The sequence below is a fragment of the Electrona antarctica genome (genome assembly GCF_951216825.1).
Source record: "Electrona antarctica genome assembly, chromosome: 10".
NCBI lineage: Eukaryota > Metazoa > Chordata > Actinopteri > Myctophiformes > Myctophidae > Electrona > Electrona antarctica.
The window spans coordinates 36746857-36772582 of NC_136791.1; the positions used below are offsets into that span (position 1 = coordinate 36746857).

Here is a 25726-nt window from a genome sequence, read left to right on the forward strand (position 1 = left end):
CATTAATAACTTTAGTGCTGTTGTCAAATATCAAAGAAAGATAAAAGACAATTTAGATTTTGTGTTTTTGTGACAAAACAAAACACACAAATCGTTTAAACCAAAACCGCAGGCAAACTGAACAGTTGCAGCACACACACACACACACACACACGCGTGCGCGCACACACACGCGCACACACACGCGCACAGTAATTCATTAATACAGTAATTAATATATTATATTTGAACATGTTTTGTTTCCAGTTTGTGTTCCAGAAAGCGGAGGTGTGTACACCGGTGTGTACCAAGTCCTACAGCAACAGCCAAGCAGCAGACAAAGCTAACCTGGACTTTCTCAAGAAAGGCATGCTGCTCAACTACCAGCACCACTGGTAGGTACACTAGATGTAACGATAGCATTTCTTATTGTGGTGGAGTACAAGTCTTGCTTCGAACATATATAGATTCAATAAACACACAAATATATACAATCCCAAGATGCAAAGAAGAAAAAACAATAACAAGCTAATTGTTCTTAATAATCTGAACAAATGTTGGAAACATACAGTATAAGAGGTCTAAGGGAAAGAAAAGGCCCCTATCAATCAAGCCCCACCTCCCCCACCCAACGCACGCACGCACGAATGGATAGATGGAAAGAGGAAATGTAATGATAATTGACTTTAGTCCAGAGGACGGGTTGGGGTTTTTACCCTTCAAGGCGGGAACCGATTTTTGGGTGCTTTTGCTATGTACAGTATACTACAGTATATAGCAACATAACATTTTTGTAATTTCTACGTGGGTGAAACCTGACATATAACAGCTCATGAGTCATGAACCGACCTAGTCGTGATTGGCTGCCCCCAACGCCGCCTAAGCCAATGGGAGTCTGACCCCATACTCTGAAACGCCGCCAGCCAATCATGTAGTAATGATTGGCTGCCTCCTAAACTATGACACGCGCACTGCGGAAGTCTGCACCCAGACCACACTCTGCAACACCGCAGCGCGGAGCGGAGCGCCTGATAACACCGGCTAATGTTATGAGCTAACTGGAGAGCAGGAAAAAAGAGAAATAGGGGGACAGATGCACAACAGATACAGAGCTTGTTTCACCTGACAAATATGACTGTCTTCATTTAAATATTTGAAGTTTTTAGAAAACATAGGTCAGGATTTATACGGTGTTATTAGATTCAGCCTCAGTCCTATGGGTTAATAAGTTATCACTAGGTATGTAACGATTCACTCAACTCACGATACGATTCGTATCACGATATGAGGTTCACGATACGATTTTTCACGATATTTTAAACAAAAAAATATAGTTTATTTTAATTTGATATAATTTATCTTCCCCCCGAGCTTTTTTCATATTTTTTATTTAACTACATTGCAAAATAAGTAGCATTACTTTTGACAGTGCAGAAACATAATTGCCTTCCTTGTCCTTGATGAGCATCAATGACCATCATCACCTGGGCACAGTCACAGACACACACAGCTCCCCTCTACAGTGCTCCACTACTGAAAGTGACAAATTTCTCTCCAAAAGCACTTGAATTTGATGGAATATGACTACAGCTTGTTTTTGTTTTTTTATCAATTTTTTTATTTCAATAAATCGATTCATATCGTCAGGATTAATATCGATATATATCGATATACGATATATCGTTACATGCCTAGTTATCACTGTGGCAAACCACTTTATATAACACTAACACGTGAATCAAGTGATGAAAGGGTTAGCCTGTTCATGTCCTTTATTTTTGTATGCAGATGATTCTGCTTTACTGAGTGAGTTATTCGCTCTCTAGAAAACGAGTTAAAAAAGAAGTCAACAGATGGTTAAGTGATAACAAGTTATCCCTGCATTTGGGTAAATATGAATGTATAGTTTTTGCTTCAAGGCACAACTAAACAAATGAACTGCTCATGACGGAACGTTCCGCCAATTAGAATCCAACCGGCAACCGCTATTGGCGGAACGTTGCGTCAAATAAGCTTTATTATTGATATCAAACCGGATCGCTGATTATTTTATTTATTTTTGGCTTGGCCTTTCCTTCTTCAGCGATCCTAGGCCAGTTTCGCGCATCCGTAGTGCCGTTCACTTCTTGTATACAGCCAGACTAAAAAGCGGAATAACTCTAAATCTACGGAGCTCTCCATGGTTTTGATAAACCGCGCGATGTTCGGAGGTCTTTGCTGATTATCCGGCGATCCCGATTGGAACATTGGCGCTTTCTAGATCAAGGATGGCTTCATTTTAGCTCGCTAGCATTGACGCTAATTATTTAGCATCTAAGATGCTGTGTATCCAGCGTGCAACACACTAAAACGTCGGAGGATTGGAACAAAATCCCAAGGGAAATTAAATTTGCCCAGTCTTTGAGCATTTTTGAAAAATTGGCTGATGGGCAAGTTAGAATAGTGTTGTATTTATCTATTTATTATCTATTTATTGTTTTTCTTTACTGATCTATGACCGTGTTGTTTTAATGTCAACACATATTCTTCTTACCATATGCTGTATCTTATTTATTTGGATCACAATGGAATTAAGTCTTCTGACTTTTTGTGCAATCCTGATAATTCTGTACTGCACTTTTGTGAATTGTATCTTTAATATATCGAATCAAATCAAAGCTGAGAGACCTGCACTGAGTGGGAGCCTAGGCTGGGCTGCTCCATATGAGCAATGGTGTGTGATTGTGTAGCACTGTAGCCCATGTCCATTCCCATTTCTGGGTTTTTCCATTGGCCAGAATCACAATAGAACGTGCAGCTGGTATGTATCGATAGTGCAGCGAGAGTATTGAAACGTTTTTAAAATATTTAGAATCGAAAAATGTCTGTTTATGACAGACAACACTTAAACTGATTGATGTGCACATTACGGTATGTAATCCCACAGTAAAAAAATAAAGAAATGGGTATACCTACTGTGTGTGTCTGTGTGTAGGATTGTGGACAACATGCCTGTCACCTGGTGCTATGATGTGGAAGATGGACAGAAGTTCTGTAACCCTGGCTTCCCTATTGGCTGTTATGTCACAGAGGCGGGGCGACCCAAAGATGCCTGTGTGGTCAATGTAAGTTACTTGTTATGCACACATCGTACAGTATGCTGATGAATATGATATAATAAGGTTTCACACTCGAGATTTCCCCAGCATTGTATAATGCTACAGGATATACTCATCCTTCCAACACTTGTACTAAATATGTATATGGAACACGGTCTGTAACTATAATACATTTTGTTGTTTTCCCTAAATGTTAATGTTTACAAAGTTCAAGCATGTACTAAATTTGTATCTTTATTCACAGAAATCACGCTACTGAATAACAAGTTGTGGTAGAAACAAATGAGGTTATTATTGGAGGATATTATTATATAATAGTAGTAGTAGTATAATGTTGATATAGCCCAACAACCTACTCCCAACACACAGTTACACACTGTGCTTAGTAATATTAATGTACATTGATTCTAAATTTCTAGTATTCAAACCTAGCTCCATTTTCAATGCTCTGGAACCCTTTCCCCTATTAAATTAAATGTATAATGGTGATATCAGTGTCCTTGTATTTGTTTATACGGAGCTTGGCATCAAGGCTTAAGCATGGGAAATGTTCGGGCAGAGTGGATTTAGCCATTCAGATTTTCAAAATGTATAATATATTATTGTGTACCAAATTCTAACATAGGTAAGGTGATGTTTCCTTCCCACGTTATTCCAGCATTTAAAATAATCGGTTTCCCTGCTAGTTGCCCTTTAACCTTTAATCTGCGTTGGTTTTGCTGTTCAGTCTGACTTCAATGAAAAGGACACCTTCTACATCTTCAACCATGTTGACATCACCATCCACTATCACCTGGTCGAGAATGAACAGCTGGGAGCGAGGCTGGTCGCTGCCAAGATGGAACCCAAGAGGTAACACATCTTATTTCTTCAGTAGCTCCCACTTAACCATTTTATCAGATGGAGGGGTAATCCAACATCTTTTTCATGGTTGTTGCTCACTAAATGAGATGTGGGGTGACGTCGGTAAAGAGAAGCACTTTGAATGGTTCAAAGAGTAGAAGGCTTCTGTATTTATGTTTTCACTATATTTACTATTTACTTCATTTATCATGTATTTAACTTATTTGCAATTTTTCAAAACCTTTTGTCGCTTGTTACAAAGAATTTCTCTAAAGACTGAAGAGCTAAAAAAATAAATTGAGCATCTATTTGTTGTAGTCTGCCGATAGTGATGCAGAAGAGCCATGCTGTACACAGACAAGCCATGCTGTAATTAATGTTTAATGATATAAACATGCCCCGTCTACACCGAGACGTTTTTAGGTGTATTTTCCCTTTTGTTTCTCATAAAAGGAAAAAAATGAATGTATACTGTACAAATTGTACAATATAATTCATATAAATAACAGATATAAATCTGTTCTTAATAAAAAAACGTATTTGACAAAACAACTGTGACATTTTTTAGAACATCTCTGTGTGGACGTGGCCTAAGCCACATTGTAATTTAATCTTACTTTCTCTCCCCTGTCCACCTCCAGTTATAAACATAACAATCCAGATACCCCAGACTGTTCTGGAGGACCCATGGCCCTCAACAACAAGTTCACTGGAGATGTCAAGATCCCATACACTTACTCTGTCAGCTTTGTGGTATGTACAGTACACTAATTTACATGCACCAAGTCTCTGTACGTCTGTCTGTACGTCTGTAATCCACGTAACTCGAGAACCGTTCGCCCCACCGACTTCAAATTCGACACGTGTTCCACACCCCCACAAGGGAGTGCAATGCCCGGTGTCGAGTCGGTCGGACCCACGGTTGTTCAGAACCGCCACAAAAGGCCTCTGCCGGGCCACAAAAGGCCTCTGCCCAGGCCAGACTCCATATTTGGGCATGCCTGACAAAGAACTGTCTGACATCATTCTGACGTCTGCATAGACTCCATATTTGGTCATGCCTCACAAAGAATATGGACAGAAAAGGGACACGGACATAATATCTGGGTGGGGCATGCATTTCCAACTTGCATCGTTCCAAGTAGGCCCAGTACCCAACGGGCACCGCTGTAGAGGCTCGTACGCATAATATCTGGGTAGGCCAGTGGAATTTATATAGCGCTTTTCTAACTTTATTATGGGACTCGCTAATTTATAGTATGTGTGAGTGATTGTCTTGCACTCTCCTACATTCCTCTGTTGCTGTTTCTGTTAAGCTTTGAAGAGCTAGCGGCTCTAATTGGGGAACATTTTAATTGAGTAAGGCTTTTGTTAATGCACATAATACAAGTTTGTCGCTTTCTCAAGATAAATTAAGAATACTCCTGCTAACATAGCATGTTTTTTGAGTCAAATTCATGGTCTGCTTTAGTCTTGGTTTTAGAATTGGTGTAATATTAAGTTTATGGTTATAGTTCAGAATTAAAGAATTGTTATGGGATTGGGAAATCAATGCATGGTTCATCACAAGTACAGTACAGTAATACAAATTGTGTGTTTTTAGGAGGACAAGAACATCCGTTGGGCATCTCGATGGGATTACATCTTAGAATCCATGCCTCACACCAACATCCAGTGGTTCAGGTGAGAGGAAGACAGGATCAAAATCCTGTAGTATGCTACACGCACATTCAGTTAACATTAAGTAATCCCCACTTGTACTTCACCATATACTGTAGCCATGTGTGATCGAAACACTTTGTACTGTATGTGTACATTTGTGTGTAGACACTCAGGGCGGATACATTTCAGGTTTTACCAGTCCAATACTATGTACAGGCCAGAGATTAAAAGATAGACACTCTTTAAAGGAGAATTCTACTACCTTTATTTGTAGTTGTTACGTCCCCACCAAAGAGGTCCAGGTGTTATTTTGTGCAAAAGTGCATTATTGGCTATTTCCCCTACCATAAGCCCTCAATGAATTGAATTTAATTTAATGGGGCATTGGGGTGTTGTGCTAATTCGCTTATTTCCATCGCTCAAAAATCAAAAATACTACTTATTTCGATGGAAATAAGCGAATCAGCACAAAAGCCCAACCCCCATTGAGGGCTTATATTATGGGGAAATAGCCAATAATGCACTTTTGCACAAAATAAGACCTGGACCTCTTTGGTGGGGACGTAACTACTACAAATAAAGGTAAGAAAGCCTTCTAGCATGGGAATTCTCCTTTAATCTCATTCATGTTTCGCACATGATTCATCAACAAACATTATGAGCGCTCAATGTTTGGAACTATAAAGTAGTGTTGGTTTACCGATTTGCAAACATTGATTCCATATTCTTGTTCTTGTTGCTATCTCTGAGCACACTTAAACAAATCTGTAAGTTTGTTTTGGCAATAAATTATTGAATATTATATTAATTGTCCTCTTAGGACAGAAGTAGGGATGTCCCGGTCACGTTTTTTTGCTTCAGATCCGATTCTGATCATTTGATTTTGAGCATCTGCCGATTTATATTTTATAGAACACGTTTATGCCATATCACAATAGTACAATATCCCAAATCACAGACAATATCCAGTCTAATATCTTGATATGGATATAATATTGATACTAGAGACACTGACGTGATCGGCCCCGATCACCCGATCCGATCGGGACAACCCTAGATAGAAGTCTATGGAAATGTTGTAACTGTATTTCTCAATAGCTCTGGTACAAGTGTAAACCGGTATAAAGCTGCATTCCATAAGATTTATATCCTACCTGAGATTCGAACCTAGATGTCCCGCACAAGCACCAAAATTTGTACTGCTGAACCAACATAGGAATTCCGTCTAGGCTGGGGAAATATTGTGGTTTGATCTTTATGCAATACCTTTTGCCAACCAGTAGTGGTCCCTCCCGACCACAGGATCTAAAGTTCTCAGAAGAGCAGAGAGACTGCTTCCAAACGCCACAGTTGTATTAGTAAACATACTCTACCTTTTGAGATTTGTTAAAATGCAGTTTTATTCACACAATGTATTGCAGCTTTAACTTTAATGCTAATCCTAAATGCCAACATGACCTTCTCGTCTGATACTGCAATACTTTTCAGATTTCAGCATGCTGGTCTTATCAATGTAAACATAATTGATGATTGATAATCCGACAGACGATGAGAAAATAAATGTAAAACTAGGATTGTCTTTCCCCTATTGGAGAGATTTGACAGGATGGGAATTAATAGTGACATGAAGTTGGGCTGTTCAGTGTTTACTGTTCATTTGTTTTTGTCAGAATGTACGTAGATATGCATTAGTAAACAGTTAAAGACTGAAATCTAACACTGTGCACATTGGGTTACAAAGACTTTATAAAACTATATTTTTGATGCCGAGTGAATCAAGTATATGCTGTGTGCTACAACAATAGATATGGATCAGTATTCAATCTAATTGAATACAGGACCTAGTCAAAAGTTCAAAACAAGGATACATCCACATTCATAGCATTGTATGTGCTTATGATTAGGGGAAAAAAATCCTGTTTCTTTCATTATGTTCAGGGGACGGTTGGATCACTTGTGCCACCTAGTGGTAAAATGATCAGTATCTGTTCAAAGATATTTTCACTGGCCAAACGCATACACACTGTTGTGCTGAACTGCTGATATAATGTGATTAACTCCATGCTCTTGCCTTTCTTCTCTGTGTTGACAGCATAATGAACTCGTTGGTTATAGTGTTGTTTCTGTCTGGAATGGTGGCTATGATCATGCTCAGGACTCTGCATAAAGACATCGCCAGATACAATCAGATGGACTCTGTAGTAAGTAGCTGTTTGTTCCCTTGTCTGTCTGGAAGTCTTTCTTCGATGCTGCATTTTATTCACAGCTATGCTGTCTGTGTCTTCATCAGTGTGACACTGATGAAGGCTGGATTATTCACTATTCAAGAATAAAAACTAAAGTAGTTCCTGGTGTGTGCGACCCATCACCGTTATTTCTATTGCATGATTTGAACGGGTAACGCACCACGACTCGAGTCAGAGCGCGGTGGTCACAAAGAAAAGCTGGCTTACATTGACAATCAATGGTAGACTGTATCTTTGCATCTGCCCGTGTGAACGCACCAAATGATTTCCTTCCTGTAGCAGTTCAAGCTCATCTGTTATAACAGTTTTCTGTTGACCACAGTAGCAGCAGCCACACAAACCTGGCCCAAAATCTCACACACTGCAAGAAGTTTGTCATAGCCCAGGGGTTCCCAACATAGACATAGAAAGGTAGACGCTTCCTTTGGCTCTGGGGCGTGTGCATCTTGAGAGTAAACAACCTAGAGGCAAGCTTTTGCGGAAGCATAGTAACGTAATGGTGAGTCACGGAAGGGGATGTTCGGTAGGCCAATCAGAGGCAATGTAAACGTTTGTCGGGAGGTAACAGGGGGTGCACGGCCCAAAACATTTGGGAACCGCTACGGCTTGTGGATGGTCCGTCCTTGTCACACTCAACATCTATGTGTTAATTGCTCACAACATTTGAGCTAGTCAATCTTTCATTTCTCCGTTTCCTAGGAAGATGCCCAGGAAGAGTTTGGCTGGAAGTTGGTCCACGGAGACGTGTTCCGTCCCCCCCGGAAGGGCATGCTGCTGTCGGTTTTCATCGGTTCAGGAACGCAGATCTTCATCATGACCTTTGTTACACTTTGTATGTGTGTTGTGGCTGTTTTCATATGAGAATTTGGATAAATGTTTTTCCTCTTGTGTTTGTTTTTTTCACACTTATTTAAGTTAGAGGTCTATAAAGAAATGACACAAAAAAACAGAGGTGGACACGTATTTGGATATATAATGATGTAGTATAGTGATTATATAGTATATAGACATAGTGATGCTTACACAGTAATCTTTCTCATGTATGTAGCTGCTGTTAATGTTCAGTTTTACTGTACTACTTTGCTTTCCCTTGAGATATAAGCAATATGTAGGCAATATATATAGGCAAAATGTGTGCCAGTTACAATGATTCATGGTCATTCTGATCTGATGACTAACACATCATGTCTGTTGTCTCTTCCTGCAGTCTTTGCCTGCCTGGGTTTCCTGTCACCAGCCAACCGCGGTGCTCTAATGACCTGCGCTGTGGTGTTGTGGGTCCTGCTGGGAACGCCAGCCGGCTATGTGGCAGCACGCTTCTACAGATGTAAGCACAGTAGGGCTGAAACAGACCTTTTCATTATCAATTAATCCCTTGCTTATTTGGATTATTATTCAATTAATCTATACACTATGTAGACCATAACGTTATGGAAAAATTGTTTAATAAAGTACAAAATTATGGTAAAGTTACACCATTTTCTGATCCCCAAAGGAACTTATTGGGCTATTGTTTATCGTTCAGGGAAAAACATTTCATCTTATAATATGGAACAAAGGCAAACATTCACATTTTGATGATGCTGTAAATCTCACGTATTACACATTGTTGCATGATCACTGCCATGTTGATTGACTACTTAATTGATTAATTGAAAGGGAACGGGAAGGAAGAGGATAAGATTAGACTAGAAAAGCATTGCTTGTACTGCTGGTTCATTATTTCCAAGAAGGAAAACAAGTTTGGTGGCATAGGATGAGTTGTGAAAGAAACAATAGAGAGACTTGGAGAAGAGGTCAAAGGTCAAAGGTTATAAACCTAACGGGTCACTGATGAGCCATCTGGCCTCGTTAGCTCTAATCATCATCAGCTAAAAGGAGGGGTGGGGTCACTCACATACAGACGCACACGTCACGTACACACTGACTAACAGATACACAATCACATATTAAAAACTGGGGGTTACTTTCCACACACCCAGTCACACACACACACAGGTCTGGGTTACCCTAACACACACCTGCCAAGCCCATCTGTCCTGTGTGTTATGTTGTGTTATATTTGTAGGACTCCACAGTAAAACCATCATTCACTGAAGCATGCTTTACTCGGAGCAGCTCTAATGGATAACACTGTCGGTCATACAGGAATTTTATATGCAGGAAACATTCGAATATATTTTAAAGTTTGACTTCCGTAGTTGCCTGTCACTGGATATGTTGCACATGGAATCTGTCTGTCAACTACTAGTGCCCACACAAAACATTCACTGTCTGTCCATACGTATGTCCGTCCGTCAGTCCAGCCGTATGTCTGCGACCAGCTAATCTCTGCCACCGTTGGCCCGGTCGCTGCCAAACTGTGCGCACACACTCCCTGGATGCTAATTCCGAACATATATGCCTATAATTCTTCAGATCAACCTAATTTTTGCAAAACACATTTTTGCCATTACTCCTACAGATCTTTTTCAAAAATCACGCAAATCGGTACACAGCATCTCATAGTCATGTCATGTCATGTCATGTCACAGATCACAGATTCACCCATGTGCACCTGTGGTTAAAGAGGGAATTGTTTGATTTACTTTCTTGTTGTTGCTGTTGGCGCTCACATTGCTCATGTTTGTCTCCATTTCTCTCTCTAGCCTTTGGAGGAGAAAAGTGGAAGACAAATGTACTGCTGACAGCCTTCCTATGTCCGGGGTAAAGGACACACACACACACACACACACACACACACTCTCTCATATCACTATGTTTCTGTATCAGTCCCTCAATTTAGTTTAATTTAAAATTACTTTCATTACAAATATCAGTTAAAACTGTACAGGCAAGTTATTAGGTTACTTACACGCGTAACAGTGGTATACCAATAGCTTATTCAAAAATTATAAAAACAATACTTAATATTATTTCATAACCACTATCCTGTCTGTCTGTCTGTCTGTCTGTCTGTCTGTCTGTCTGTCTGTCTGTCTGTCTGTCTGTCTGTCTGTCTGTCTGTCTGTCTGTCTGTCTGTCTGTCTGTCTGTCTGTCTGTCTGTTCGTTCGTTTAGGGTGGTGTTTGCTGACTTCTTTGTGATGAACCTGATTCTATGGGGCGAGGGCTCTTCAGCAGCCATGCCTTTTGGTACCCTGGTGGCCATCTTGGCTCTATGGTTCTGTATCTCAGTACCACTCACTTTTGTTGGGGCCTACTTTGGTTTCAAGAAGGCTGTGAGTACACACACACACACACACACACACACAGACACAGACACAGACACACACAGACACTTACTCAAACGCCCAATGAATGTATGTAATAGTACACTTGGACCCCGAAACACACAGAAGTCATGATCTGATTTAAAAAAATAAAATAAATAAATAGAGAGAATGCATAAGATGTTGGCAGATCTCAACAATCTGTCTCTAGAGCCAAAGAGTGGCATAGTGTGTTATGCTTCACCTAAGCTTTTCATGGTTTTCAGAAAGTGGAAAAAATAACCCAATAGATCTCATGTAGTTAAGCTCTTTCATTGGTAATATTTCTAAAAGCCCACAGAGAGACTTAGCCACTTTCAACCTGGCATCGCTATTTTGAGCATGTCATTATAGGTGAACAACATACCGGTATATTAAAGGAAAAAAAACTTTAAGCATTTTGGCGCACCTGGTGGTGTTTTATGTCATGTTTTTGTGCCACTGTTCATAATGTCACTTTGGACATTGTAGTGCTAATCTAATATCACTTCTATAATGTACATTTTTATAAACTGTTATGTTACAAATGCAGAATCCTTAAAGGTGCTGTAAATTATATTTTTGGTTAAAACAAAAATGTTCTATATTCTATATTCTGATAGGATTATTGAGGTCCCTTACTTAAACGCTCTAAAACAATGGTCCAGTTCTGTCCAGTTTTTTCATCCAATCCGGAGAGAAAACCAACCTCAACTTTCACCATAGTCGATTTTTCCATCAATATCAGAATAGCATTTATTTTGCTGATCAATAGCTGCTGTTAGCTTGGATTAGTGTTTATTTATAAAATGTAATAAATGTTCTGTGTTTCTGTATTCTGTTTAAACCAGTGGTGGATAACTTTGAAGGAGAGGGCCACTATATTTCCACACTGACTCCAGAGGGCCACTATATTTCCACACTCACTCCAGAGGGCCACTGTATTTCCACACTGACTCCAGAGGGCCACTATATTTCCACACTCACTCCAGAGGGCCACTATATTTCCACACTGACTCCAGAGGGCCACTATATTTCCACACTCACTCCAGAGGGCCACTGTATTTCCACACTGACTCCAGAGGGCCACTATATTTCCACACTCACTCCAGAGGGCCACTATATTTCCACACTGACTCCAGAGGGCCACTGTATTTCCACACTCACTCCAGAGGGCCACTATATTTCCACACTCACTCCAGAGGGCCACTATATTTCCACACTGACTCCAGAGGGCCACTATATTTCCACACTCACTCCAGAGGGCCACTATATTTCCACACTGACTCCAGAGGGCCACTATATTTCAACACTCACTCCAGAGGGCCACTATATTTCCACACTCACTCCAGAGGGCCACTATATTTCTACACTCACTCCAGAGGGCCACTATATTTCCACACTGACTCCAGAGGGCCACTATATTTCCACACTGACTCCAGAGGGCCACTGTATGTCCACACTGACTCCAGAGGGCCACTATATTTCCACACTCACTCCAGAGGGCCACTATATTTCCACACTCACTCCAGAGGGCCACTATATTTCCACACTCACTCCAGAGGGCCACTATATTTCCACACTCACTCCAGAGGGCCACTATATTTCCACACTCACTCCAGAGGGCCACTATATTTCCACACTCACTCCAGAGGGCCACTATATTTCCACACTCACTCCAGAGGGCCACTATATTTCCACACTCACTCCAGAGGGCCACTATATTTCCACACTCACTCCAGAGGGCCACTATATTTCCACACTCACTCCAGAGGGCCACTATATTTCCACACTCACTCCAGAGGGCCACTATATTTCCACACTCACTCCAGAGGGCCACTATATTTCCACACTCACTCCAGAGGGCCACTATATTTCCACACTCACTCCAGAGGGCCACTATATTTCCACACTCACTCCAGAGGGCCACTATATTTCCACACTCACTCCAGAGGGCCACATTGCATCTACTGTCGGGCAGAAACCTCTTAACTGTTTATTCATGTCACACAAAAGTACCAAATATAGCAGATCTACAAGTGACATGTTTTGAACTTGTAGATCTGGTATTTTTGCTTCACATGTAGAACTGACACACTGACATTGACTTCAAAGTCAGGTGCAGGGGATATTGATAATCAGCACAGGTGCAAATGTTCCTAATCAGTAGCTGTTCTTAATTTTTTTTATATATATGCAACAAACAAAATATTCTCGACCCCGCGACCCGTGGGTCACGACTCCCAAACCAGTCTTTGGGAAATCCCTGGGCTGAATAGTATTTTGTTTGTCATCATTGGCCTAAGCTTCTACTCAAACTGTTTGTTGTCAGGGTATTGAACACCCGGTACGGACCAACCAGATTCCTCGTCAGATTCCAGAGCAGTCATTCTACACCAAGCCCCTGCCTGGGATCGTGATGGGTGGAATCCTTCCTTTTGGATGTATATTCATCCAACTCTTCTTCATCCTCAACTCAATCTGGTAACACACTCAACAAGTACATCTAATACTCTCCTGTCAACAGTTTCAGATGCTACGTTATATATGAGTTTTCAGAGATTGACCAGTTTATGGAGAAATGTCATTCTGGGACCCCTCCAAAAAGTGGTATTATTATTCAGTTTACTCTGAACGGGATCACTGAATCAGTCAGTGCAACACTTTCACCCGAACGTCCTCTCCTTTCCTCCTCCCACCTCTTCTGCTCTCCTCCTATCTGCTATCATCTTCTGCTATCATCCTTCTTTCAACTCACTCGGCGCCAAAAACGTGTTTTGACATCTTCTGGTACAAAGGCGCTCGACACAGAGATCTGTGATTTTGACGGATTTTTTAACACATTCCGTGCATTATAGCCTAATATAACCAGTAAGACGCCTTAAGGGCAAGAAGCGACCACAGGAGCAAGTGGGTGGGGGGTTGTCAACAAATACAGACGGCTGTGCATATGAGAAATGGTGGGACATTAAATGACAATAAAGTTTGCGTGCAGTTGAGCATAATTGAGAATCATGGAGCAGAGTAGAAAGAACAGAGATGCCTGTAACGCAACCTGCAGCTATTTTAAAAAAAGCTTTTTGTTGCTGCGCCGAAAAATAATCCACCGTCGTGATGCGGGAGAACAACAAACGGTAATGGCGCAGTAAAACCCTGTTCACTTGCATTTAACTCATTTTCCCAGAAGCCCTTGCAAGCCAGTGGCTAGGCCGATTTCCGGTTACGTCATCATAGCGCGTCTAGCGTGTTACGCAGGGAAAGACAATAGAATAAAACGTGTGAATAGCGGGTTACGCAGGGAAGCTGTTAAAACTCTTTTACTGCCAACACCCCCATCTGGTATCTGAATTGTGTACTCCAGGACCGCAAGCCAGTCATTTTATAAGAGAACATTTAGTTTGAAATCGGTTTCACTCGGAAACCGAGAGTCAGGAAGTAAATAATCGCTATATAACAGGTTCCGCGAATGTTATTTCATTCACCCAAAACATACATTTTGTAACCAGGGATTATATCGTTTAGATAAATGAGGTGCAAATCAAGCTCGTTTTGATCCAAAAAGAAGAATCTGAGATATTACGACTCTAAAAACTGCATTCCCATAGACAACATAAGCCATCTTAATTTCCACTATTTTCATCGTACCGGAACCGGAGTGTTATGAGCACAGAGAACAAAGTTGTGAACCGTAATCAATATTGCGAACGCAGTGAGCATTTACTATGAGACCCAGCAGATCATGTCTGTGTGTCTGTGTGTGTCACGCTGTAACACCACCCGCCCACCACCAGAGGGCGCAGCTGTATCACACACAAAAACACACACACATGCACGCACACACACGCACGCATGCACGCACGCACGCACACACACAAAACTTAACTTAACAAAAAAACTTAAAAAGGAAAAACTTTAAAAGGAAAAACTTAAAAAAAACTTAACTTAAAAAAAACTTAAAAAACTCAAAAAAAAGAACTTAAAAAAAACCTTAAAAGATTACGTAATTTATTCTAATTGTTGTTTTTGCAATTTACGAGCTGCGTTCGCTTCCCGCGTTCGCGCGTCTTACTTGTATTAATAATGTTCTTACCCTCTGCCTTGCTAACTTTAAAGGTCATCCCTACATCTGCACATTTTGTCACCTCCTTTGCCATCTTGCTTGTGATGCTGTAGCATGTGTTGTGTGGAAAGGTGTTAACAACGCATTGTGTCCAATAAGGTGTTAACAACGCATTGTGTCCAATAAGGTGTTAACAACGCATTGTGTCCAATACCTCTATCTATTAACATGCACGCCCACTGTCTGATGGTCAGGTTTACATAATAAAAGAAAGCTATTATCATATGGATGGAATGGAATGTGTTTCATTCCAGTGCCATGAACTGAATGTGGGACACGTCTGTGTGTGTCCCATGTAGATTATGACGACAATATGACAGGTACGAAGTAAGATATATAATTTCCACGTATCCACATGTGAAGGCGATGCTTGCGTAATGGTCGCACTAACTTGCGTAATGTTGCCAGTTATTGCTGAATGTATAAAGCCAGAATTAGCGATCATGCCGATTTAGTAATCTACCAAAAATAAGAACTATAGCTGTGTGATTATTTAATTAAAAATAATATACTATACAGTATTTGTCTTTGACCAATTTTTTAATATTGAGGAACTGGGATCCATGGCCTGTTGGCCAAGAAATATTTTGCAGATATCCCTGGCAGATTGTGAGATTAGCTGTGGACAGACCGACGGAAGACAGGGCTGAATTGTCTGGATATGCCATTTTATTTAATAATGACTTTTATTTGTTTTTCAATTCTATGCCAGACAGATGATTATTTATTTGCTTGCAATATTATTAGACCAGACCACAATTTCCATTGAAAGATGAAGCTGAGGGCAGATAGGTGGTAGCTGGTAGGCCATGCAATACAGGTCTCTGGCTGGAGTCAATCCTCAATAGAACATAAAGTGTGCATTTTTTTTTCTTTTTTCAACAATGTATTTATTTTCCTTTTTTACACACAAATGACAATACAAAAAACAACAATGAACATTACAAGACAATTACTGATATAAAGAAAGCAAAACAACAATAACCAAAAAAAACAACAACAGCACTACTCCTCTTCAGCTCCATCCATTAAATGTGACAAATCATTGTTCTTTATGTATCTTATAAAACGGCCCCACACCTCCTGAAACATTTCTTGTTTGTCCTTAAGAATGTATGCAATCTTTTCCAAAAGTAAACATAAAGACAATTCCCTGAACCACTGTGTAATACTTGGTTTGTCTGGCCTCTTCCAGGTCAATGCTATCACTCTCTTAGCTTGTAAAAGACATATATCTATAAACATTTGTTCATTACGCTTTATCTTGTGTCCCTCTGGATATAGACCGAGCAGGAAGAACTTTGGTTCTGGTACAATATTTATTGACAAAATCTTCTGTATTTCCTGCACGACCTTCCCCCAAAACTCCATCAATTTTGGACAGGACCATAGACAGTGGAACAATGTGCCTCTATCTTCACATAAAGTGTGCATTTACCGTATGAATGAATGACAGATTTCCATATTCAGGCTAAGATAGCATTATTTATTCTCTGTTGGTTACTTGTGCGCCGCATAGACATACCGGTATGCTGTTTGCTTGTCCAGAGATGTACGTACGTTATTTATATACTGTAGTATGTTATTTGAAGAGATGGTAGGTTTGTTTTATGTTTACCTGCTATGCTAGTTATTTTGTAGCACTTGATCTTTTTTTGGTCGGGACTCTAATGACTTTGGTTGGTTGATTAGGGTTCACTTATTCAATTCAATTAATCTGACCATGTTGGTTGACTAGACTAGTTCATGATTGTAATTGCCTCTGTTCCTAGGTCCCACCAGATGTACTACATGTTTGGCTTCCTCTTCCTCGTCTTCATCATTCTGGTCATCACCTGCTCTGAGGCCACCATCCTTCTCTGCTATTTCCACCTCTGTGCTGAGGTAAATGCCAAACACCCTGGAAACAGCATTTGTTGCCCACCCCCTCCCAGTTGTGATGTTTTCCCTTTGGGTCTTACAAGTATGCAATGTGGCTTTGCACTATGGCCCTATGGTTTCTACTAGATAGATACAGTAGATAGATACTTTATTTGTCCTTTCGGAAATTTGTTTTGTGCCAGCATAAAAAAAAACACATACACAGGCAGGTGGGGTGTTACCCCCCACAGGAAGAGAGTAACAGGAAGAGAGCAACAGGAGAGAGTAACAGGAAAGTGTGTGACAGCTTCTTGCTTCCACTCAATGAAAAATAGATTCACACTCACTCAATCTGTACCTTCTCTGTACACTACAGCACAGTACTGCCACCAGATGGTGCTGCTGAGCTTTCATACAATGACCATAATATATACATGTGTATAGTACCAGTAAGCAAGTAACCAATAAGGGAGTGAAAGAAAAATAAAGCATCAGAGAAAATGTCAAACTACAGTGATTTAAAACACTTGGATATGGAAGTTAATTATTGGAAGTAAAATTGAGACATTTATAAAAGTGTGTAAACTATGAATATAAATATTAGAGTATTTTCTCACAAATGTGAATGTTTTTACTGTATTGCTTTAGTGTAATGCACCAAGCCAAATTCTGTGTATGTGCATACCTGGTATAGAAATAATTCTAATCTGATCCCGAAAAGGCAATTGTGACAAAGACATTTTAAATTGGGAGATAATAAACACAAGATCTAACAACGTCTCATACATTGATGTCATACTCTCAAATTGGAGTTTGTTCTTATTAACCAATGATAATGAGCCATACCAGGAAACAAAACAAAATGGCAATGCACTCTCCACAAAGGATCGATGGAAGAATGCCATTACATTTTTCCCCCCATGTTATACTGTCTCAGTCTGCGCATAAAATGCTGACCTTTCTTATAGATGGCATGAGTGTTGGAATTCCATGTCAGCTTGGAATCACTACCCCATCCCCATCAATGACTATTTCCTGGTGTGCATGAGCACCAGTCCTAAAGTCAAATATGACCTTAGTTTTTTTTAATATTCAACTGAAGGAAGTTACTCCTACACCAACCAGCAAACTCATCCACTGTTCTTCGATAGCTTATCTCATCATCCTCAATCAGACCAACAATAGCTGTGTCGTCTGCAAATGTAACAATACAGGTGTTGTCTGAATAGATTACATTACAATTACAAACTTTCTTTCCTCTCTCTGTCTTTCTGCAGGACTACCATTGGCAGTGGCGGTCGTTCCTGACCAGTGGTTTCACAGCTGTTTATTTCCTGGTTTATGCCATCCATTACTTTTTCTCCAAGCTGCAAATTACTGGGCTAGCCAGCACAATCCTCTACTTTGGATACACCATGATCATGGCTCTCATCTTCTTTCTGTTTACTGGTGGGTATTTTGGCTGCACAATATTAGTGACTCGTGTTGTTGTTATTGTGGGTATTATTTACTAAATATAATATAACTAGTCCATACCTGAGGATCTACCCTCAACATAGTTGCAGACTTTAAGTTATGTGCTGTGTAGACGGTATAGCCTATGCTTACACACAGACACACACACTGTGCAGCTCCAGTCATTTCCAGAGAGAGCAGTTTTTCTGCACAGCCGTGAAGCAGGTTGTCATGGACCCCCACCTAGGACCCCCACCGAATGCTTCGCTGATATTCAGTTACATGATAACATCTGTGTTTTGGTGAAATTAGTACCTTTCCACCGTCAGTTGATGTCCGCGACAACAACATCATGAGAAAGAGCTATTACAACGTAGGCTAAAAATACAATATGCAAGTATAATCATTGTAGACTGTGATTTATATTCTCAAAGAAGCACAAATAGCAGCATTAAGGACAGATATAGGCGAACATGACGTCCATCACAAATTATTTCAAAATTTTGAGTATAACAGCTAAGTTAACAACTCAAATAATATTCAAACGTGTAGTCTACAGCATGAGGCGACAGAGCTTCATGCTCCCCCCCCCCCCCCACCCCCCCCCCCCTGTTTTAAAATGTCTGTGGCTTGTTTTGAAAATCGAACAAGCCAACATTTATTTGATGTATATACTATAAATACCCATTGGTTTGGGGGAGTGTGAATCACATTGAGTGACAGAATCGATCTGGTGTGTGTAATAGTATATTATGGTTGTAGCGGCTACATCTGTCATTAAAGAATTATGGGTGTGCTTTACTGTCATTAATGCACTTCTGCGCTGCCTTTCAGCTGCGGGCGAGTTCCTGCAGTATCGCAGGCGTGCATTAATGATGGTAAAGCACACCCTCTCGTGTAATATTGCTTAAATAAATGGCCAGAGCCATATTATTGGCTTGTGTTTCGCGGGGAAGTTTGGCTTATTTCTCTTGCAAGAGTTAGCTTGCCTCTGGTAACGTTAACAAAAATCAACGATATATAAGTTAAACAACTTAAAGACGTTTTCCTCATGAAACTCTTTAATGCCAATTGGTTACTAATGTGAGATGTTTTGTCTCTCCTACAGTAGCATTTTAAAGAAGCCATTACAGTTAACATTAACACAGTTAACATCTTCTGATTGTTTTGTTGTGTCTGTCTATCCTGCAGGTACCATTGGTTTCTTTGCCTGTTTCTGGTTTGTTACCAAGATCTACAGTGTGGTCAAAGTGGACTAAAAGACAGCAGACTGCGGAGATGTTCTCTCCACTCCTCTTTCCCTGCCTCCCCTTTTACCCAGCAACATGGACTGAAAAATCGACAAGCTAAAGACACTTTGTTCTCTGTCTATCTTCCGTATCTCCACCCCTCCTCAACTGGACTTCAAAATCTTTTTCTTCCTCTTGTTTTTGCAAACTCAAACTCAACGTGCTCCCTCAAGTTGACTGGAATACACTACAAACTTCCCCTTATTGTCCTTTGCTTTGTGTGTGAATGAGACGTGGGTGTACGGTAGGGCAGGCACATGTCCTCACACGCTTACGTCGCAGTCGGTGTGTGATTGTCTCATATGCATTTTGTATCTGCATATAATCTGAACACATCTAAGCATATGAACCTCTCTTCTGAGTTGCACCACATGTACACATGTGACTACACATGAACTACAGTAATGGCAGGCTGAGAGACACACATGGCCAGAGTCTTAAGGCCAAGAGTTGTGCCAGTCTTCTAAGATAATGGTGTTCATCGCTTTGCTCTCCTAAGATAATGGTGTTCATCGCTTTGCTCTCCTAAATTAGCTTTCCAGTCCCTCCGGGAGCTCTGTGAGCAAAATGAACTATATACTGTGTGTGTGTGTGTGTATATATGTGTGTGTATATATATATATATATATATATATATATATACACACACATACATACATACACAAGCGCGCGCAAACACACGCACACACACATAATACATGTGTATGTGCTATATATAAATATGTTGTGTGCTTAACATTTGCGAAAGATGTTGACAGTGGCAAATCAAAGGACAAAACTGCACATGGACTGTGTTACAGTATGGCTCAAATTGCAGGCAATGTTTTTAAAAAGGTCATTGTTTTTTGTTGTTTTTCGCTGGTAGAACCGTAATGATTGGTCCGAATAGAGATTTCTTGGGAGAGGCTGTGTAGTGTTCCCCACCTAGAGCACAAGACGGGCTGGGGTTGACAGCCTAGACAGAGAGTGACGGGAGAGATGAATCCATTTCAGAAACCGCAGCGAGTCTGACTGCAGTACTAATTTGACCCAGTTAGCACATAAACCAGATTTGTTTAATCCCTAGCAGTAGTCGGAACCAAATGCCTTTCAGCTTCTTGCTGCATTTTGAAAAGCATTGAAAATGGTATTTGTCGATGCCGACATTCGCTTTGTTTTGGTTCCTCATGAGCAGGCAATTCGCCCCCCTCTGTGTCACAACTCTTATGGTGTAAAGCCGGATTTATACTTGTGTTCTCACATCAAAAATAAATGGCATACAAATTCACAATGTTGTGAGCTTTTAGATCTGCTATTTTCAGTGCATGCCACCGAACACAACCAAGTATAAATCAGACCTAAGGCTCTCTATAAAGCAGTCCATAAAGGAGTTATTTGCTGGCCCAGTGACCGGCACATGTTGTTTAAATGGTATTTCTTGCCCTCAAGAACACATCAATTCTCCGTAGCCATGTTGCATTCCTCCTATTGAGCTTGTGTCTGAATTTGGACAGGGATGCCAAATGGCTCATCTGAAGCAACCCATGAATCGATGGTACATTGGCTGAAGGAGGTCTTCATCTTGATATTCAGAACCTCTGGTGTTGGAAACATTGATTGTAAATAACCTTTTTTCTAATGTTGAAAAATGTTTGGTTGGTTGTACAAAAGGGTGACAAGAATTTAAAAAAAGATGTGAATGAACGTAATTTTGCCTGTTACCACAGAAACCCTTATAATGTTGATTTTTTTAATGGTTTTTGATTTTGGGGGGATTGGACATGGATATTTGAATATTAACCTGCTTGGATTATGTTATTTAACTTTTATTCCATCTTATTTCTTTTTCTTTGTTTTGTTTTTTACTGTATTTTTATTTCTGTTGCCTGAATTCTCATGGCTTATCCTTGATGGGTTTCTCAGACTGATTGTCTCTGTATCGGCAACAATATCGATGCATCCTTATTCACAATTTCCTGTATGCTACTTTCTTCAGTTCCTCATCACTTTTTATTGTTTGGAATTAGATGGATGAAAGGTGTAGGGGAAACGGATTAAACTGGGTGGAACAGGTCAGATCAGAGCCTGTATTTGACTTGTGGTTTAATACACTGGTCCCAGATTATCTCTTATGATTGGGGAAAATGGGAGACAAAGGAAAGTAAAGCGTATTAAGATGTCATTCATCCATCCATGTGTTAATTGTCATCAGTTTCTGGTTTCTTTGTATATACCTGTCTATCATAAATTATACTAGTTTGATCCTCTGATTAGCTCCTTTTTTTTCTTTTTCTTTTCAGAGTTCATTGAAATGAAAAATTGGGGGGAAAATAAACCATTTTTCCACAAGGAACAACAGCTGTGCTTCTCTGGGCCCTGTGTTATTCTTTTCCTTTAAAAAAAAAATATATACAATTACAAAATGAATATGACAATGTCTCTGCTGTAGGTAGTATGTTCACATTTACTCACTAACATGATTTAGTTTTTGGGTTGTTTTTTTATGTCATGTTTAAACATGTATAAACTGTTGAATATCTAAACAGATGAGCTTTTAGAGTTGGTGATGATTGCACTCCACAGGAACCGGCAAGCTTTTTTTTATTATTGACAGCATACTGACTGATGGATAACCTCACACTGACCTGACCCTGGCGCGTAATTGTGCACGCACGCGCGCGTGTGTGTGTGTGTGTGTGTGTGTAGTGTACGCCAAACCAAGCGCCTATCAAGATTATGCTCAGTCCGCTATAACAGGTAGCCAGGCTCTGTGGAGAAGATACTCCTTGTATCTTTAGGTGTCATGAACATATAAGTTCTCGTATACAAAACATTGAAAAGTTGTATTCAAGTGTGTGTGTGTGTGTGTGCGTGTGTGCGTGCGTGCGTGCGCGCGCGCGCGCGTGTGGGGATCCTGGTAGGGTGCTTTGGATGGACAAAAGACTGCATCATTGAGACTCTAGCCATCATTGGCAGATCGCAACTCTCACCCGTACACGCGCACCCATGCGGTGGTGTTTTGTGGCTGATCCGATACGGAGACATCTGCCAGCCTGCTGAAGCCTGCTGCACTCTATGGACCAGCTGGAATATTTTAGACCACTGCTTCTCAACTGGGACCCCGACTGTGCTTTGACCATGAGGTCAGAAGTGAGTATATATTGTTTACATATCGCTCCCACTTTTATATGAATGTGGAAGGAATATTTCACCATTACTACATTATTTTTCTTTTAATAAAATGATCATCTCAAAACACAGTAGCACACCCATCTTTCCTAAAGTAGACTATAACACTAGATAGATAGATGTCTGAAATATTTATTTTATTTTTTATAAATTGTTAAGTGAACTGATAAATTAAAAGATAATTCATAACCTTTTGTACAGTTGTATATATTGCACAAAATCCCTATCCATTCCACAGTAACCGTAGTCACTTAAACCCCTGCATCCGTATTTGTGAAAAACCTTTGCAGAAAATAGCGTTGTGACGTTTCGAGAGCTTGTAGATCGGCTATTTTCTGTGAAAATATTGAATGTAGCGAAAACATAAAAGACAGTATAGTATAAAGCCCTGAGGGACTCCGGTCAACCATATAGCATTTATGTGGTTATACCATAACCACTTAAACTTTATGGTTGACTATACAGCAGGTGTGCCCAAAAGGTAGATTGCGATCTACCAGTAGATCACAAAGGCTGTGCACTGTGCAGGTAGATCACATGACATGCCCCTAAAGAATATTTTAATTAAATATATAAAAGACAATTCTTGGCATCTGCCACTTGAATTAAAGGTGACTTGATTGATTGACATGAAAAAGCGCCTGTCAGCTCAAATCCACAATGCAACATTTAGTTTTCAGTGTTGCTGTGCACAGACATCGGTAGCATTATAAATGAAACACAAAAAAACCCTACCTATTGCATTTCTCCTGCTCTATTTCCCATTCCAGTATTTCCCATTCCCATTCCCGGCTCCTCCTGTCTACATGTCGAAGTGTCCTTGGGCAAGACACTGAACCCCAAATTGCTCCCGATGTGCTGGTTGGTACCTTGCATGGCTTCCGCTGCAATCGGTGTATGAATGTGTGTGTGAATGGGTGAATGTAATGCACAATCTATGTAAAGTGCCTTGGATAAAGGCGCTATATAAATGCACCATTTGTCTTATATGTAATGCCAGCGACGCTATTCTAAAGCACCCTCAGGTACATACAGAATTGAAACTATTTTCAGGTGGGTAGATCTTGTTGATCTGGTCATTTTGAAAGTAGCTCTCAAGTCAAAAAAAGGGTGGGCGCACCTGCTATACAGTATACAAGAGACAAATCTCAGTTGACTCAAGAAGGTGGCGCTCCGATCATAACAGTGTCCACAGCCTTGTCAGTGTTCATTATGACTGAATAGTACTGATTTGCATTGCTGAAGCCACACCACACCATTTTCCACACCAGCAGTCCAAGCAGTCCCTTCAGCTGAAATTAGTTCAACTGATTATTTCTAGGACCATGATGGAAACAAGTCCACATGACCTTTTTGTGTTATCCTTTTAGGCCTCATGCACACCTAAAAGACACCTGTCTTGTCTGTGTCTTGTGTCTTGTCCGTGTTTAATGGACAATGCATTTCTAATGGCAGTCACATGGTTTGACCAAACATTTTTGTTTGATGGGGGGAGGGGGGCAGAACACAGCCATCAAACAAAAATGTCAAAGTCAAACCATGTGACTTCCATTGGAAATGCATTAAACACGGACAAGACACAAGACGGGTGTTTTTTAGGTGTGATTGAGGCCTTAGCCCAAGTGTTTTACTGTACATCTGTGATGTTTACATTTTTTGCTAATAAAGATGAAAGTAAAACATAAACCAATCATGTGTGAAATTCAAACTAGAGAACACAACCTGCCTTGTAGGCTACTATATTGTTTCATTATTTTTTTAGGTATCACCTATGCATTATGGATTATTTCACAAAAGATTGTGTTTTGTGTCTCTAATGGGCATAAAATACATGTTTACATTGATGCTGCAGATTTTGTATTGCAGACTGGTCTCTACTGGTGGGAGTCACATCAAGGCACAAAACGTTCTGCACACACACACACACACACACACACACACACACACACACACACACACACACACACACACACACACACTCGCACACACACTTGAAGTGGTCTCCATATGGCATTTACTCCCACTACACTATCGTAAACATGTTGGGGAGGGGGACCATACAATCAATGGTTGTCTTGCTCTCCCTGTACACACACACACACACACACACACACACACACACACACACACACACACACACACACACACACACACACACACACACACACACACACACACACACACACACACAGGGTTAATGAATGAGGTGGACAGTCTTTTGGTGTTTTGCTTCAAAGAGAGCGTTGCATTGTTGGCTCCTCCTCCTGTCCTGTCTGTCTTTGTCCCAATCCATAGGGGGTGTCATGATGTCACAATGATTGTCCTGCAATGACCTATGGGGGAGAAAGGGGGGATTGTCCACGCATTCTGGTCACATTACACGCTTTTAATGTGTCCCTGCATTTTTTCTGGACTGTCTCTGTCTGTCTGTCTGTCTGTCTGTCTGTCTGTCTGTCTTCGAGAGAGAGAGAGAGAGAGAGAGAGAGAGAGAGAGAGAGAGAGAGAGAGAGAGATACAGACAGGCAGGCAGACAGACAAACATATCTGTATGCAATGCTGTGTTCCACTGCAGTTTTAATTCGGACGTCTCTTCATTCATTTCAGCCAGCATACATCCTTCTAGTGAAAGCATCAGAGTTAGGCTGCGCATGACAATATAAAGTGTCTGACTGACCTCCAATATGACAGCATCAGGGTATAGAAAGGCATGGGCACACAACAATAAGCAGCAACATTTGAACATAAAGTCTGTTGTCCAGAAATGCTGCATTGTGTAAT

At 40.5% G+C, this 25726-nt stretch overlaps 1 protein-coding gene across 1 annotated transcript in view; it reads left to right on the plus strand.

The window, feature by feature from the left end:
• tm9sf2 (transmembrane 9 superfamily member 2) overlaps positions 1-22117 on the plus strand; it is a 30228-nt gene extending 8111 nt beyond the window's left edge. The window contains exons 4-17 of the mRNA XM_079513155.1: positions 247-374; positions 2954-3083; positions 3805-3929; positions 4562-4673; positions 5524-5603; positions 7675-7783; positions 8528-8660; positions 9036-9155; positions 10477-10534; positions 10888-11047; positions 13389-13540; positions 16949-17060; positions 18314-18485; positions 19683-22117. Of these exons, the coding sequence (XP_079369281.1) occupies positions 247-374; positions 2954-3083; positions 3805-3929; positions 4562-4673; positions 5524-5603; positions 7675-7783; positions 8528-8660; positions 9036-9155; positions 10477-10534; positions 10888-11047; positions 13389-13540; positions 16949-17060; positions 18314-18485; positions 19683-19750 (1659 nt within the window). The 3' untranslated portion in view covers positions 19751-22117. The remainder of the gene's footprint in view (positions 1-246; positions 375-2953; positions 3084-3804; positions 3930-4561; positions 4674-5523; positions 5604-7674; positions 7784-8527; positions 8661-9035; positions 9156-10476; positions 10535-10887; positions 11048-13388; positions 13541-16948; positions 17061-18313; positions 18486-19682) is intronic.
• Positions 22118-25726: the final 3609 nt, after the last annotated feature.